A 14,401-nucleotide genomic window follows, 5' to 3' on the forward strand; every position below is an offset into this window, starting at 1 on the left:
TGGCAGTTTAAAGCCTATGAAGAAATTGCTACTTCTGTGTTCAAAAGAGCTAAGACTTGGTTGGAGTGCAGGAGTTAGTGAATATGCAGTACACAGGCTGTGTCTGCACTGCAGTCCAGAGCTATAATTGCAGTTTATGTAAGTTTACCTTATCTAGTTTGAAGCTGTTTAGTATAGGAACAGATTTTTGGTGTATATACAGAAAAGAAGGTTCAGCCTGCATTGCAAAAACTATGCAAATCTGTGGAAATTACTGATACGTATGCGTTCAGATCTTCCATGATGTGGCTGCAAGTTTATCAGTATCAGATGCAGGTGTGTTAGAGCTAGCTCAGACAGGTGTCTTTGACCTGCAGTTGTGTTATAGGATTTCATAAGGCAGCATTTCTTGTCTGTTTCTGAGGTGATGTCCATTTAGTACAGTAAGACTAGACTGTGTTAGGGGAGAATTGTGTAAAGTTAAGGACTCTGCCGTAATCATAGAATCGTAGAATCATAGAATGCTTTGGGTTGGAAGGGACCTTTAGAGGTCCTCTAGCCCAACCCCCCTGCAGTGAGCAGGGACAGCTTTAACTAGATCAGGTTGCTCAGAGCCCTGTCCAAACTGACACTGAATGTTTCTAGGGATGGGGCCTCCACTACTTCTCTGGGCAACCTGTTCCACTGCTTCACCACCCTCACTGTAAAAAATTTCTTTCTTATGTCTAGTCTAAATCTATTCTTCTTTAGTTTAAATCCATTATTCCTTGTCCTGTCACAACAGGCTTTGCTAAAAGCGTTGCCCCCATCCTTCCTGTAGGACCCCTTTAAGTACTGAAAGGCTGCAATAAGGTCTCCCCACAGCCTTCTCTTCTCCAGGCTGAACAACCCCAACTCTCTCAGCCTGTCCTTTTAGGAGAGGTGCTCCAGCCCTCGGATCATTTTGGTTGCCCTCCTCTGCACCCGCTCTAACAGGTCCTTGTCCTTCTTGTGCTGAGGGCTCCAGAGCTGGATGCAGTGCTCCAGGTGAGGTCTCACCAGAGCAGAGTAGAGGGGCAGAATCACCTCCCTCGACCTGCTGGCCACGCTTCTTTTGATGCAGCCCAGGGTTCGGTTGGCTTTCTGGGCTGCAAGCGCACATTGTTGGCTCATGTCCAGCTTTTCATCTACCAGTACCCCCAAGTCCTTCTCCACAGGGCTGCTCTAAATCTCTTCATCCCCCAATCTGTACTGATATTGGGGGTTGCCCCGTCCCAGGTGCAGGACCTTGCACTTGGCCTTGTTGAACCTCATGAGGTTCACACAGGCCCACCTCTCCAGCTTGTCCCGGTCCCTTTGGATGACATCTCATCCTTCTGGTGTGTCAGCCGCACCACTCAGCTTGGTGTCATCTGCAAACTTGCTGAGGGTGCACTGGATCCCACTGTCTGTGTCATTAATAAAGGTATTAAACAGCACTGGTCCCAGTATGGACCCCTGAGGGACCCCACTTGTCACCGGTCTCCATGTGGACATTGAGCCATTGACCACGACCCTCTGGATGCGACCATCCAGCCAATTCCTCACCCACTGAACAGTCCACCCATCAAATCCATATCTCCCCAATTTAGAGAGAAGGATGTTGTGGGGGACCGTGTCGAAGGCTTTAGAGAAGTCCAAATAGATGACATCCATTGCTTTTCCCTTGTTCACTGATGCAGTCACTCCTTCACAGAAAGCCACTAGGTTGGTCAGGCAGGACTTGCCCTTGGTGAAGCTGTGCTGGCTGTCCCGAATCACCTCCCTGTCCTTCATGGGCTTGAGTATAGCTTGTAGGAGGATCTGTTCCATGATCTTCCCAGGCACAGAGGTGAGGCAAACAGGTTGGTAGTTTGATAGTAATATGTGTCCCAGGGGAGCAGTGGATGGTTGCATGGGGAACCTGGTTTGGGATATTTTCTGATTTTGGGGAGGTTGAATCTGCAAGTTTAATGGCCTTCTGACACAGTGTTTAGGAGCAAACTAGGGGTGGTGTTTTATATGGATTTTTCTGTGCTCTTAGGGCAGTAAAAACCAGAAACAAATATTTTGGGTTCCACACGAGTGGAACAGTGTAGTTGTCAGTTCTTGTCTGGAGATACTGTCAGCTATACATCTTTGATTAAATATGTGGATTGGTATTTAGTATCTGTCTCAGATGCTTTTATATGTTCCCTCATAACTCTACTTTATGTTAGGGAGATGTATTTTGCAGATGGAAAGTGGAGGACAGTTCTGGGCCTGAGATCTCTTCCAGTCATAGGTGGGTGTTCAAAACAGCGCTCTGACCCTCCTTGCGGTTTATTTTGAGGATGTATGTGTATGTGGTTAATCTTCTGGTTAAGTTATTTCAGGGTTTAGCCATTAGTAGTTGATCATTGTCACACTAGAAGTTTTTCTTTTGATATGTGTCTCATGAATCTTGTTCTGCTTTCAGATGCGGTGAAGAGCCTGTATTTTCCCCTGTGCCGTATATAGTGCCTTAAAAAATGGGGTTTGGAGGTGACCTGAAGTATTCTCATGATGCTTTATTAAAACTGCAAGACTGGGAACTACGACTGCTGGAAACGGTGAAGAAATTTATGGTAATGCGAGTAAAAAGTGATAAGGAGTATGCCTCCACTTTACAGAATCTTTGTAATCAAGTAGATAAAGAGAGCACTTGTCAATTGGATTATATCAGCAATGTGTCCAAGGTAAGACTGAAGTATTTTGAATTTGGAATTTCCTTGGAAATAACAGTGCTAGATTTATTTTTGTTTGTTTTAGTTTGAGTTGGATTCCTGTTGATTCAGCTCTTTAGAGTTAAGGTTGCCAAAGTATTTAAAATGGGCTCCTTTTAGTTCTTTGGTGGAATATGCGGAAGTTGAGCTCCAGTCTTGCTTTGAAAATAACAACTGAACTAGAATCAATCTTGAATTCTGAAATTCAGTATTTTAGGTTCCTGGGTTGACCCTGCTATTTTGTTTAGTGTTTTGAAAATAGAGTATGCTATAGTAAGCTTTTCTTTTAAGACAGTTAAATAGGAACTATTGTTTATGTTATATAGAATTTGTGACAGAAATAGAAAAATGCCAGGAAACCGAGGCCAAGCCTAGCATTCCAGCTGTTATTCACACTGCAGTGTGTGTTGTAAAAACAAAATGTTAATTCAGGATGTTTCTCATGATTGCGAAGTTATTTTGTATCCAATTTAAAACAACTGTGTTGACTTTTTGTAAAGGTAAGGCTGTCCTTCCCCTAAATTACTAATTTTCAGATTTAGAGCAAGTCCAGTAAAGGTACTGATGAAGCAAACTTCCCTATTTCACCTGTTTGTAAGCTTCATTCCTGACTTGGATTCCTTCCTGACTAGAGAAAACTAGTTTGCTTTAATGGCTTATTCAGTTCTTGGCCCTTCTGCTGTAGCAGTGGCTACACAGTCCCTTCAGTCTCACATGAATCCTGATCTCCTCTCTGCAGGAAAACATCCTTTCTGCGTCAAGCTGAATTTTAGACACAGCAGTTTTTACGTAGTGGGCTTATGGGGTGCCTGCTTGAATACTAGCTATGGCATAGCATTAGGAACGTGACTTCTCCTTGTACAGCAGTCTAAATTTATACTGGATTAAAACGGCTGGATGTGTGACTTGAAAGCTGCGGTGCTATAGCTAGGCTGCTTCAGCTGTCCCAAAAGTAGTACTGCACAGTGTTTATCTATAACAAATTCTGCTGTTGTTTCCCTCCTCCACAATAAATCTTATCTTGGAAATTGTCATACTACCTTTTTTTTTTTTTCATCTGTGTGTTTTGGTGGTGTATTTGAAATGCTTGTCACCCAATTATGTATCTTATACACAGTTTGTTATAGACTTTGCTATTTCAGTTGTGATGATTTTGGTAAATAAACATTAAAGTATTGCCAGTAGCCTAAGGTTGGCAGAGGTCAGGTGTTTTCTTCAAGCTTTCTGATGTTGGATGCCAAAGTTTTTATACAGAATTATTGGTGATATGACTAATATGTCTTGCTATTACTGCCCCACTAGAATTGCTCTTAAGTGCTAGCTAAACTGTCTTGCAATTCTTTTAGGTGATGAAACAGAGCAGATTAGGGCTAGAACAGCACAGGAGCCATTGGCATCAGAATATTTAGATTTATAAGGTGTAAGCAACCCTTAACCTTCATGTAGCTAGCTCAGTCTAGGATGGTTCATGTCAGTGACATGAACACTATGTGTGAGCAAATAAATTTTAAAAAGTTGAAGATCTGACTTAAGCCGTGTTCTTTTTGGGTTGAAGACAGGCATGTGTGTCACATTTTGAAATCTTGTTTTGGACATAGGCCCTCAAGTTATTCTTTCAGGAATATTTTTGTTCCTTTTTCTTTTTTTTTTTTTTTTTTTCATTTTTCTCTCAAGTCCCATCCTTGATCTCTACATCTTTATATAATAGCAAAAATTTTCATATGCTAGTGACAGATTTTTTGTATGGGCTTGCCTTGAAATTTCACTGTCACCTTGGATATTAAAGTTGTGTAGTGACACATTGTCTTATTTGTTTTGGCAGTTAAAATATCTGAATTATTGATTACTCACCTCATTCTAATGTACTTTACTATTTCACTATTTACTTTTCCTCTCTTCCTGACATTTTACAGAATCAAAGTATGACCCAAATACTATGGGACATAAATCTAGTACCTTATATCTCCTAAGAGTTAAGATACCTGTATATTAAATTTTTGGTATTACGTGGCATCAAAACCAAATACTAAGCTGTCTAATCTTTTATGTTTTGGTTTTGTGTGTGGGGTTTTTATTTATTTATTTATTTATTTTTTATTTTCAACTGTACAGCAAGAGTGAGCACTTTGAGAGAAATAGTGTTTGGGAAAATCTGTCCTATGTTTTTTTCATGCAGAAGCAGCGAACTTGCTGGAAGGCATAGTGGCAGCAACTGCTAGTGCTAGAAAAGCACTGTTTTCAACTGCTTCCCAACAGCTCTTTTGTGTGTGTATATGTCTAAAAAAATACTGTTAAACCAAACAATATTATATTTTATTGCTTTTGCTGGATTGTGGTTATTTTCTGTGAAAGGAAATGCTTTGCCTTTTCTGCTGTCCCCACCCAGCTGCTTTTCTGTCCCATATAAATCTCAATTTTTTAAGCCTTTCCTCAAGTGTAACTTTTCACTTTAGCTTTTCCTATTTTAAAATAATAAAATATAATCATACAAAACACAGAAATCCTGTTTAACCGATGTTTTCGCAGTATGGAAGGAGGGATGTAAGGAACAGGAAAATATGCACATGATTTTTTTTTTAAATAGAAAGGGAAGTTTTTGCTATGTTTCTGACTTACTGTGAATTGTAAGCTAAGTATTTCTTTTCGAGTACTTGTCCTGTTGAAAAATGCTTTTGCTGTGATTTTCAGGGTTGATTGAAATAGTACTTGTCTCATCAGTAATAAATCAGCCTTAAAGAAAATGGAGAACTCTTACTACATTTTCACTTCTGAGAGCACTCTGATGAACTCTTCTATAATCACAAGACCCACTCCCCTCAGACAGGTGTTTAATGATGGTTTCATCCTATGCAGCTTTGCAATATGGCTTGTGATACCATTTGGAAAGTGTTGGAGAGGTGAAACAGTTTTCAGCCATAGCTGGGAAGCTTTAGGCCGTGACCTTTTACAACGCCACACTTTAAGCAGTCTGAGATAGGACTGTGCTTGTCTGTGGGATATTTATGAGCTAAAGGAAATGTTAAAGATGGTTTAATATGTACAGGAGTTAACTGTCTTTCGTTTCCTTCTCTAAAATCCAGTTTGGGTTGCAGCATTGTCATGTAGAGAATATGTTTATATATGAGATGTAAGGAAACCCCAAAGCTACCAAACAAATCAATTTTCTAAGTTTTGATGATCTAAGATGGATTTCTGTGTTTAGTAAGAGTAAGATAAATGCTAGTAAAACTAGCATACTACCTGCCTTCAAAACCTGGTAATTGTATGACATGTAGCCATTCTGAAATTTTAGATATAGCATAACATTTAATGTCAGGGAGTTATCTCTAAGGAATCCAATACTGATCCCATCAACAAAGTGTGACAGGGATCTTTAGGGTAACAAATGATTTGATTTGAACGGAACTTTAATTTCTTGTCCATATCTGTGGTGCATTGGAAGTCTCTCTATTCGCCTTACAGTTCTTAATCAAAATTCAAAGCCACACACAGCACATTAAGCTGTCCTGAAAACTGACTGACAGAACGGCCAAGGAAGTTATTAAAGTAAGGGTGCAGAAAGATGGGCTACTATGACAGGCAAGTAACTGCTTGTGTCTCTTAACCTGTTAGCACCTTATGCTTTGATACTGGTGGCCTGACTCCGTTGCTGTCAGTTATGTGAAGCAGCACATGAATGGTAACCTCTTAAACAGTAGGCACTCAAATGCATATTACTGTGAGGTATTTGGACAAGGGCAGAGAAGTCAGCTTGAACAGAGTGACTGTGGCTAGGAAACGGAAGACCAAAGGACACGGGAACATGCTTGTCAGGGGTGTCGGGGATGTATTCCAAAAAAGGCTGTAAAGCTTTTATCGTTGTTCAGAGGTACGAAGACAGTGCTGAAGGGTGACCACACAATATTGTATTTTTGTCTCTGGTGCTTTTTTATTATTTTATGAGTAAGTTTGAGGCATGATTTTGCTGTAGCAGGAAGAACTTTATTTTAGAAGATCTTAAGTGCATTTGGGTAAGTTCAAAATTCTTTTTTTACTGAATTGTTTTAAACAGTGATGCATCTTTTCCCACAGTTCATGTTCATCGTTTGGTTATTTGTAAGCCAGAATAAGTTAAGTGCTTTTCTGATGTGACTTTTTTTTTATAGTCTTGGTTGCTTGTGGTACAGCAAACAGAACAGCTGAGCAAAATAATGAAGACACATGCAGAGGATCTTAATTCTGGGCCTTTGCATAGGCTTACAATGATGATCAAAGATAAGCAGCAAGTTAAGAAGAGTTATGTAGGTGTTCATCAACAAATTGAAGCAGAGATGTACAAGGTATTTTATTCAACTGTGCTTTATTAATTTATGATAGTTTTGTATGTTTAAAAAGTAATATATTGAGAGCAGTTTTTTTTAGTTCCTCTGTTTTTGTTTGTGCTATGGTAAAAATAGTGATTTGTGATACGTAGAATGCCTAGTTTAAATTTTAGTTATTTCCTTCACATTTTCTCTCCCCTGCTAGGTGGCAAGGCAGAGATGGAAAACTTTCTTCTATATTAATTTCTATTGACAGATAGCACTGGAAATGCCCTTGTTCCAGTAGAGGATGATTCTCTGTCACACTTCTCTATTCCATCTCTCTTCCTGTTCTCATTCGGCTCTAGACATCCCTGGAACCAGGGCGCTGAAAACTTTTGTTAATGAATGCTCTTGACAGTCCAGACTGCTTTGGGAGGGGACAGGGTTTCTAGTCCCTGTCCTAAAATATAAATCAAGTATAAACCAAACATTAAGGCTGCAGATGGAACTCTTCAGTGCCTTTTCTATTACATGTCAGTTGTCCTGCTTATGTTGAAAGCCCTGTATCTAGTCAGTAAAGCTGACGGAAGTTACAGTTTCATTCAGGTGCTCTGAGGGAAGTTTTACTGCAAATGTCAAAAATCAGAGCGGTAGTCTGAAAGGTCTACTGAGAGAAGAAAAAGCACTGTTTCTTCCTTCTTCCAGCAGAGAATTTGAGATTTGGAGTAGTGTAATTGAAATGTAACACCTGAGTAGTACAGTACAGATGTCATGGACTGATGAGTGAAAGATTCTTGGGCCAATTATGAGAACTTTAAACCAGTACTAAACATATATTGAGTTAAATATGTTGGCTCTGATAGGTCTGCTTCCATAATATGCTAGGATCTTGGCATCTTCCCCAGCTATTAACTGTGGGGAGTACATCCTTTTTCATGCATGGTCAGTAGGCTGTCTTACCTGATAAAATTTCCAAGCCAAATAATCACTCACAGACACTTATGGATTGGTGCATCTGAAAATCGTCAGGGTGGAAGAAGAGGAAAAACTGGTAGCATACATTAGAAATAATAGAGGTTAAATATATAAATAATTGGAGAAATGGAAAAAGAAAGAAATGTAAGAAAGAGAGGCTAGATGAAACAAGACTGCTGGGAAGTTCAGGTGTACTTTTAAAAAGACACTGTGCAGAACATGTTTTTTTCTGTTAATAAGTTAACTCTAATAAAATCTCTAATAAAACTGTCTTTTAAAATATGCTTTTTCAAAAAAATATAGTGCATATTAAGCACTCCCCAAATGATTAATTACAAACCATATTGATTTTAATTAATTATGGGCTGCATGACCATGCAAATATTTTGCATCCTGATGAATAAGCTTGTATTGTTGTTCCCCCCCCTCCCCCCTTTCCTGATTTTCCTAAGAAGCATTTGAATAGCATTCTGATTAGACATGATATGTTCTTTCATTGTCAGCTGACATTGTTTGTTCAAAGGTTTTGTGTCACTGGAGCACTTGCAGAATGGTTCCCAGAAATTCAAAATACTTTTCATGTTCTGTGGTATTATTTCTGCCTTTGTTACACACAGAAGCAAAATACTTGTCACTTCCCAGGACGTTATCCAAACCTGTGAAGATCAGTGTCTATGCAGTTCATATCTTTAGGATATGTTGGCAAAAAAATGTGTTTTCCTTTAAGTGAAATGCATATGTATCATCCTTTCTTATTCTAGACACCTCTACAATGAGGAGTCTTTTTGATAAAATTCTTAAGGACAATGAAATACCATGTCATTTACATAAATATAGTAAAACTTGTAGATTTATTCCAATTCCCATTAAGATACTGGATATTTTTTCTTTCTTCGTGAATTTTGAGGGAAAAAAGTAGAGTACTATGCTAGTTATGTGGGCAAGACTGTTTGATATAAAAACTGGATTTAAGATAATCCTTGACCATCTTAGTTCCTTAAGTGTTATTTGGACCCAGAGGTGCTTTTGGTTTTGTTTTTGTCTGTTGAAAGAACACAGTCTAAGAATCAGTAAAATATATTTTGCAATTATTACAAAGGTTTCTTAATACTAGTGGCCTACCTTGTATTTTCCAGTTTTCTATAAGAGAAGCAGTTCCTTGTTATTTATGTCTTAATTGTGTTCACTACTTCCTAATTTCATCTTTTTCTCCGTTTCTCAACGTGTCTTCATAATAGAAGTTTGTCATGAAGTTATTTTTTCATGTATCACCTCTACTAGTCTATAATAACAACAGTTGTGAGTATAATTTACAGTGTGTAGTAATACGAGATGAGAATATAGGATTGATGTGGAGAAAAGTTCCTGCCTTTAAATTAGAAGTTTGCACAGTTGGCCCAGAAATAGAAACTGTAGATAGCACTCTGTTGGCTCTTTGAGGAATTCCGTTAAGTTTTGAGATGTTGTTCTTGAGGGTGAAATTAGTGGTATCTGGGCCTTGCCTCATGAGAAAAAGGAGAATTGTGAATGCCAGCCTTCATGCCAGCTGCAAGAGGAACAGTTTTTCTGTAGAACAGACTTCCTTTTCTGCACATTCAGTGAAAGGAACACTTCCATTAAATTAAGTTCCTCTCCCACAATTTCCCATTGTGAGTGTATTTTTCTTTTTGTCAGAGTTTTTGCTTTTCTTTACTATTTATGCCACCTTTTTGGTATTGTAGTGGCTGTTTTATTACTAGCTTTTGTTTGCAAGTTCATGATTTGTGATTATTTCTGAACAGTGCACTAATTTTGTCACACAGTGAATGAAAGTTGGGGATAGAAGAGACAACTTTATTTTAATTTTTTGACCAAAAATGTCATGTTCAGTGGAGCTGCTTCCACTACAAAAAGATCCTTCAGTGCTGTGTTCCACTATAGCTTGGGTTTTTTGTTTGTTTGGTTTGGTTTATCCCTTTTTAGGGATTTAAGTCTTACAACAGATTGATTAGTTCTTGCACAGTTGCTGTTTCTAAGCTGTTTGTATGAACTCTAGTATCTAAAAATTTTTCTATCTTGCTTTTTTTCTAAGATGCTGAAGGATTTCCTTCCTATGCATAGAACTTTTTCATCTAGTATGATTTATTAAGCATCCTTTTCGTTCTTTTTTTTCCTTGTCATTGAAATTGAGTACAGTTTATGATAAGCTGGATTTCCGAAACATATCTTTCATTACACTGAGGTGGATGGGGATCTCTGTTTCAGGCCTCTTATTTCATTCCATGCATTTATTGATTTTGACTTTGTTAAACCATGTAATATCCTATTAAGATTATCTCAAGCCAATGCAAAGTGGTAACATCCTTATTTTGGAAAATAAATCCTATTAATTTCACTAATGCTATGAGATTTTTTTATATGTATATATGAGGATAAGTATTTTTAATACTTTCTGTATTTCTGTTTTCTTAAAGGTCACAAAGACAGAACTAGAGAAACTGAAATCTAGCTATAGACAACTAATAAAAGAAGTAAATTCTGCCAAAGAAAAGTATAAAGAAGCTGTGGCTAAAGGTATGACTGACTTGTGTTAATTTCATCTATTTATTAGTGCCTTTTTCAAACCTGCTAAAACTCTTACAGTGAAACAGGGTAATGTTTTTATTTTGAGCAACTCCATTACAGTATAAAAGCTCATTTTGTATCTTAAGACAGACAGGCTAATTGTCATCATAAGTACTTGGTGGTACTCTTTAAAACTCATAAAATAAAGGATAGCCCTTCTTTTAATATAAATGATAATCCTTTTAAGTTCTTCTATTATTCCTTCAGTGGATGTATTTGAAATATCAAATTGCTCAAATTAACTGTTGATACTGGTAAGTGGGTTGCAATTCCGTCTCATCTACCATGTAGCTGCAGCCTACTTACATCCTATGACCTATTATGGTTGCTGCAGTGACATCAGCATCAGTTCTTGGCAGTTAGTATAATGGATCTGACCTTTGTCAACCTTAAGCAAAAGAGGAGAAGAATTCATTTGCACAGTGAGATATTTTAAAGATGTTTGGGGAATGATGTGTCCAAACTGCATGGATTGTGATTCTTGTTGAATTGTGCTAATGATGAGATAAAGGAGAGCCTTTGTTCTATGATATACTGAAATATCTTGTTAATAATTTTTCTTATGTGCCTTTCTGAGACTTTTTTCCTTTCTTTCGATGGCAGCTTATAAATATAATTCCAAGATCCATCTTAAGTTTTTGTATGACTGCCTAAAATGACAGTTATTGTCCTTGGTTCTGTTGTACTATAATTCACTGTGCAATACAGTAGCTATCAGTGCTGAGGCAAAGATTTTTTCTTTCCAAATTTGTCTAAAATTTGGAGCAGTAGCCGATATGTGAATATAATGACAAAACAGCATGGGATAAGATAAATTATACTTAGCACTGTTTAGCTTCAGCTTTTTTTTTTTTTTTCTTTTACTGATGTTCATATTCACTTAAAAATGTAAAGGCATACTCACTTCATTTCATCCAGTTCCCTAGCTGTTTTCTACATATAACATTAATTTGGCTATTTGGTTTATCCGCAAGTACTTAACATGGAAACATATAGTATGTACCATGGAAAATATAATAGGCTGCTGTGATCTCAGTATGTTCTTTTTATCCCATCGTCCTGTTACAGCTCTGATCATTCTCCATTCCTGAAGCACCAAACTTTCCTGTTGAAATCAAAGAGTGTTTTGGCTGTCAGCAGCTGTGATGTTTTGATGTGGTTCTGATTAATTAAAGTAACATTTCATTAGATAGACAGCAAACACAAGCTGTTTTTCATAGAATCATAGAATGGTTTAGGTTGGAAAAGACCTTTAAGATCATCCAGTCCAACCATTAACCTAACACTACCAAGTCCACCACTAAACCAATTAAGGGTAGAGTAATAATTAATTTCATGTTTCCTGGCTTGGTGGCTGGATTTTTTTTTAATTAAAGTAAAAACTAGGAATCATTAAGATTGGAAAGGATCTCTAAGATATCAGGCCAACCATTAACCCAACACCACCATGCCTACTAAACCAAGTCCCCAAGTGCCACATCTTCATGTTTTTTGAAGACCTCCAGGGATGGTGACTCCACCACCTCCTCCCAAAAATTGCAGAATTGATTCTCCCCTGCCACACACCAGGCTGTGTTCTTTTTACAAATATTTGTGTAGTTGGTGAACTACTACAGTTGTATATCAACTGCAGGTCAGCTGAGCTGTTTGAATTTTTTTAAGCCATGGTATTTCCATAGAGTTTCTGAGCCCTCAAGTTGTCAAACTGGTTTGTGAAGTGAAAAATTTAGGGGAGTCTTAAAATTATAATGCTTCATTAGTCCAGGCATTAGTTCAGTAACTAGTTCTTATTCAAATTATGTGCGATTAGGAAATATGACTTGTTAAAATACAAACTGGTTCAGTTTTTCAGGATTTCAAGAATTGTTGCAAACAAGTGAAGGAACAGTGCCTACCAGAACAGTGGGAGGGCATAACCAAGTGTTGGAAATAAGCTGAGAAATGTTTTGTTAAAAAAAAAAAAAATTAAAATCTTCGGACACCGCCTCTTGCAAGAAGCATGTTAAAAGAACCCGTCCAGGTCCACTTCTGTAAAATGCTGTCCTCAACAGACTCTGTTCCTCTCTGTAAACCAAGTCTCCATCACAGTGCCTGGCCCTGCCTTTCTGGAGCTGAAGGGGACAACTACTTCTTAGGAAATAGTACTTTGTCTTTGCCTCTGGGCTTGTGTATGATGATTTACCTGGAAATTTGTGCGGTACCCGTACAAGCTGGTCACCACGAAAAGAATGCGAGTCACACAAAGGAATGACTTAGAAATGTCTCTGTTTTGCAAGTGTAGTGATTTTGAAATTTAGTGACTTTGTTTTGTTTTGTTTTGGAATAGCAAAGCCATCTTCTAGTGAGAGAGCAAGTTTACCAGAGCCGCTAGTGAAAGAGATACAAGTGGTTCTCTAGTTTAGGAAGAGAATTGTTTCACTGTTTTCTGGTTGAGTTGTTAAAAGTGATATTAAATTCTGGGCTAAACACACACAGTAGAGGATATTAACTGAAAAGGGTAAAGCCTGGCAAAGTTATAAACAGTGGAAAGTGATCTTCTGCAGTAATAGTAGTTCTTATGTTTTTCTGCAGTCACAAAACATTCTCAGGTAAACTTGAATTGCTGTGTGTCATACTTTCCAACAGCTAACAGGACAGTCACTTTGAATCAACATGTTGATGCCGTAATTCAGGGTTACAGCTGTTTTCACTTTTTGCTGAAAACACTGCGAGGACCTGTGGAAAGAGTAACAAGAATAAGGGTTAAGCACTGAAAAATGATACTGGTTAGTTACAGGTTTTGTTTGTGTTAGCGCAAGGGCAAGGCAGCTGGTGGGTATTTTTGGGTAGTTTCATAGTGAGGAAAAGGGAACTGATTTCTGATGGATGCAGGAGCTTCATTATGGAAGGCTTTGTGCTCTCCAGATCTGGAGGAAGATGAAAGTGTTTGAGATGCTGGCTCAGGAGCTGTTCTGGGGGATGCTCTGCTAGCGCTGCCTCTCCTTGGGCACCAAGGAAGCAGTGGGACAGTTGTGTTGCGGAGGGTGCACCACTGAGCCTTGGCTGCCTCTTCGTCCTTAGGCTTGATTGCACTGCCCTGTTGTGGCCACCTATGTCTGCATGCTGTCTCAATCAGAAGTGACTGATTTATCTTGTTTGTTCCAGCCCTTACCCCATTTAGCCATGCGTTGCTGCTCCTTTCTGGACCAGTGATTACCATGGGAATCACAAATGCAGTCTGGCTGCTTGTTCTTGGGCATGGAGACCCCAGGTGTCAGGCAGTTTGGTTGGTGTTACTTGGCTGGTTGATAGTTTTTTGTCTTTTTTTCAGTCCTTAATTCTTATGTTTTTTTAATGTATGGTGAGAGAAAGCAAGCTGAGAGGGGATGAAGTCAGCAAGCTGAACTAGTCCAGTGCTTCTCTAATGAGGCATACTTCAGCAACTGGGACTATGGATAGATTGATTCCAATAGTCTCTTCTGGATTGGAAAGCTTTGTTTTTTTTTAAAAAAAAAAAAAAAAAAAATTACTGGGAAAGCACACCATGTTCCTTTGCAGAATTGGGGCGTTAGGGCATGTTGGGGTCAAAGGGCATGCTGGAGACATTGGAGCAAAATATAAGATAAAAACTTACTAGGCTGGTTTTCCATAATGAAATGGACAGCCATCTGAAATCTTTTGGATGTGTGATATTGAAAAAAAATAGTGTAAAATTCTTACAGCAGCGGTCCAAAATAACACTCACAGATTGATACAACTCTGAGCCTACAATGCTGTGCTGATGTCAGTGATGCTGAGTAGCAAGGTAAATAGCGTGTGGCATGTTGATGTTGCTGCTGC

General features: G+C 38.4%; 1 protein-coding gene across 3 annotated transcripts in view; it reads left to right on the forward strand.

The window, feature by feature from the left end:
* Positions 1-14,401, forward strand: part of FER (FER tyrosine kinase) — a 192,950-nt gene that overhangs the window by 20,085 nt on the left and 158,464 nt on the right. The window contains exons 3-6 of one of the 3 annotated variants that reach the window (XM_075725940.1): positions 2,435-2,693; positions 6,866-7,039; positions 10,432-10,531; positions 12,427-14,063. In XM_075725940.1, coding sequence (XP_075582055.1) covers positions 2,487-2,693; positions 6,866-7,039; positions 10,432-10,531; positions 12,427-12,515 — 570 coding nt within the window. In that variant the 5' untranslated portion in view covers positions 2,435-2,486 and the 3' untranslated portion in view covers positions 12,516-14,063. Of the gene's footprint in view, positions 1-2,434; positions 2,694-6,865; positions 7,040-10,431; positions 10,532-11,650; positions 11,865-12,426; positions 14,064-14,401 lie in introns of those variants that run through there. The other 2 variants (XM_075725941.1, XM_075725939.1) reach the window with 2 other exon arrangements.

Source organism: Pelecanus crispus, chromosome Z, assembly GCF_030463565.1.
Source record: "Pelecanus crispus isolate bPelCri1 chromosome Z, bPelCri1.pri, whole genome shotgun sequence".
NCBI lineage: Eukaryota > Metazoa > Chordata > Aves > Pelecaniformes > Pelecanidae > Pelecanus > Pelecanus crispus.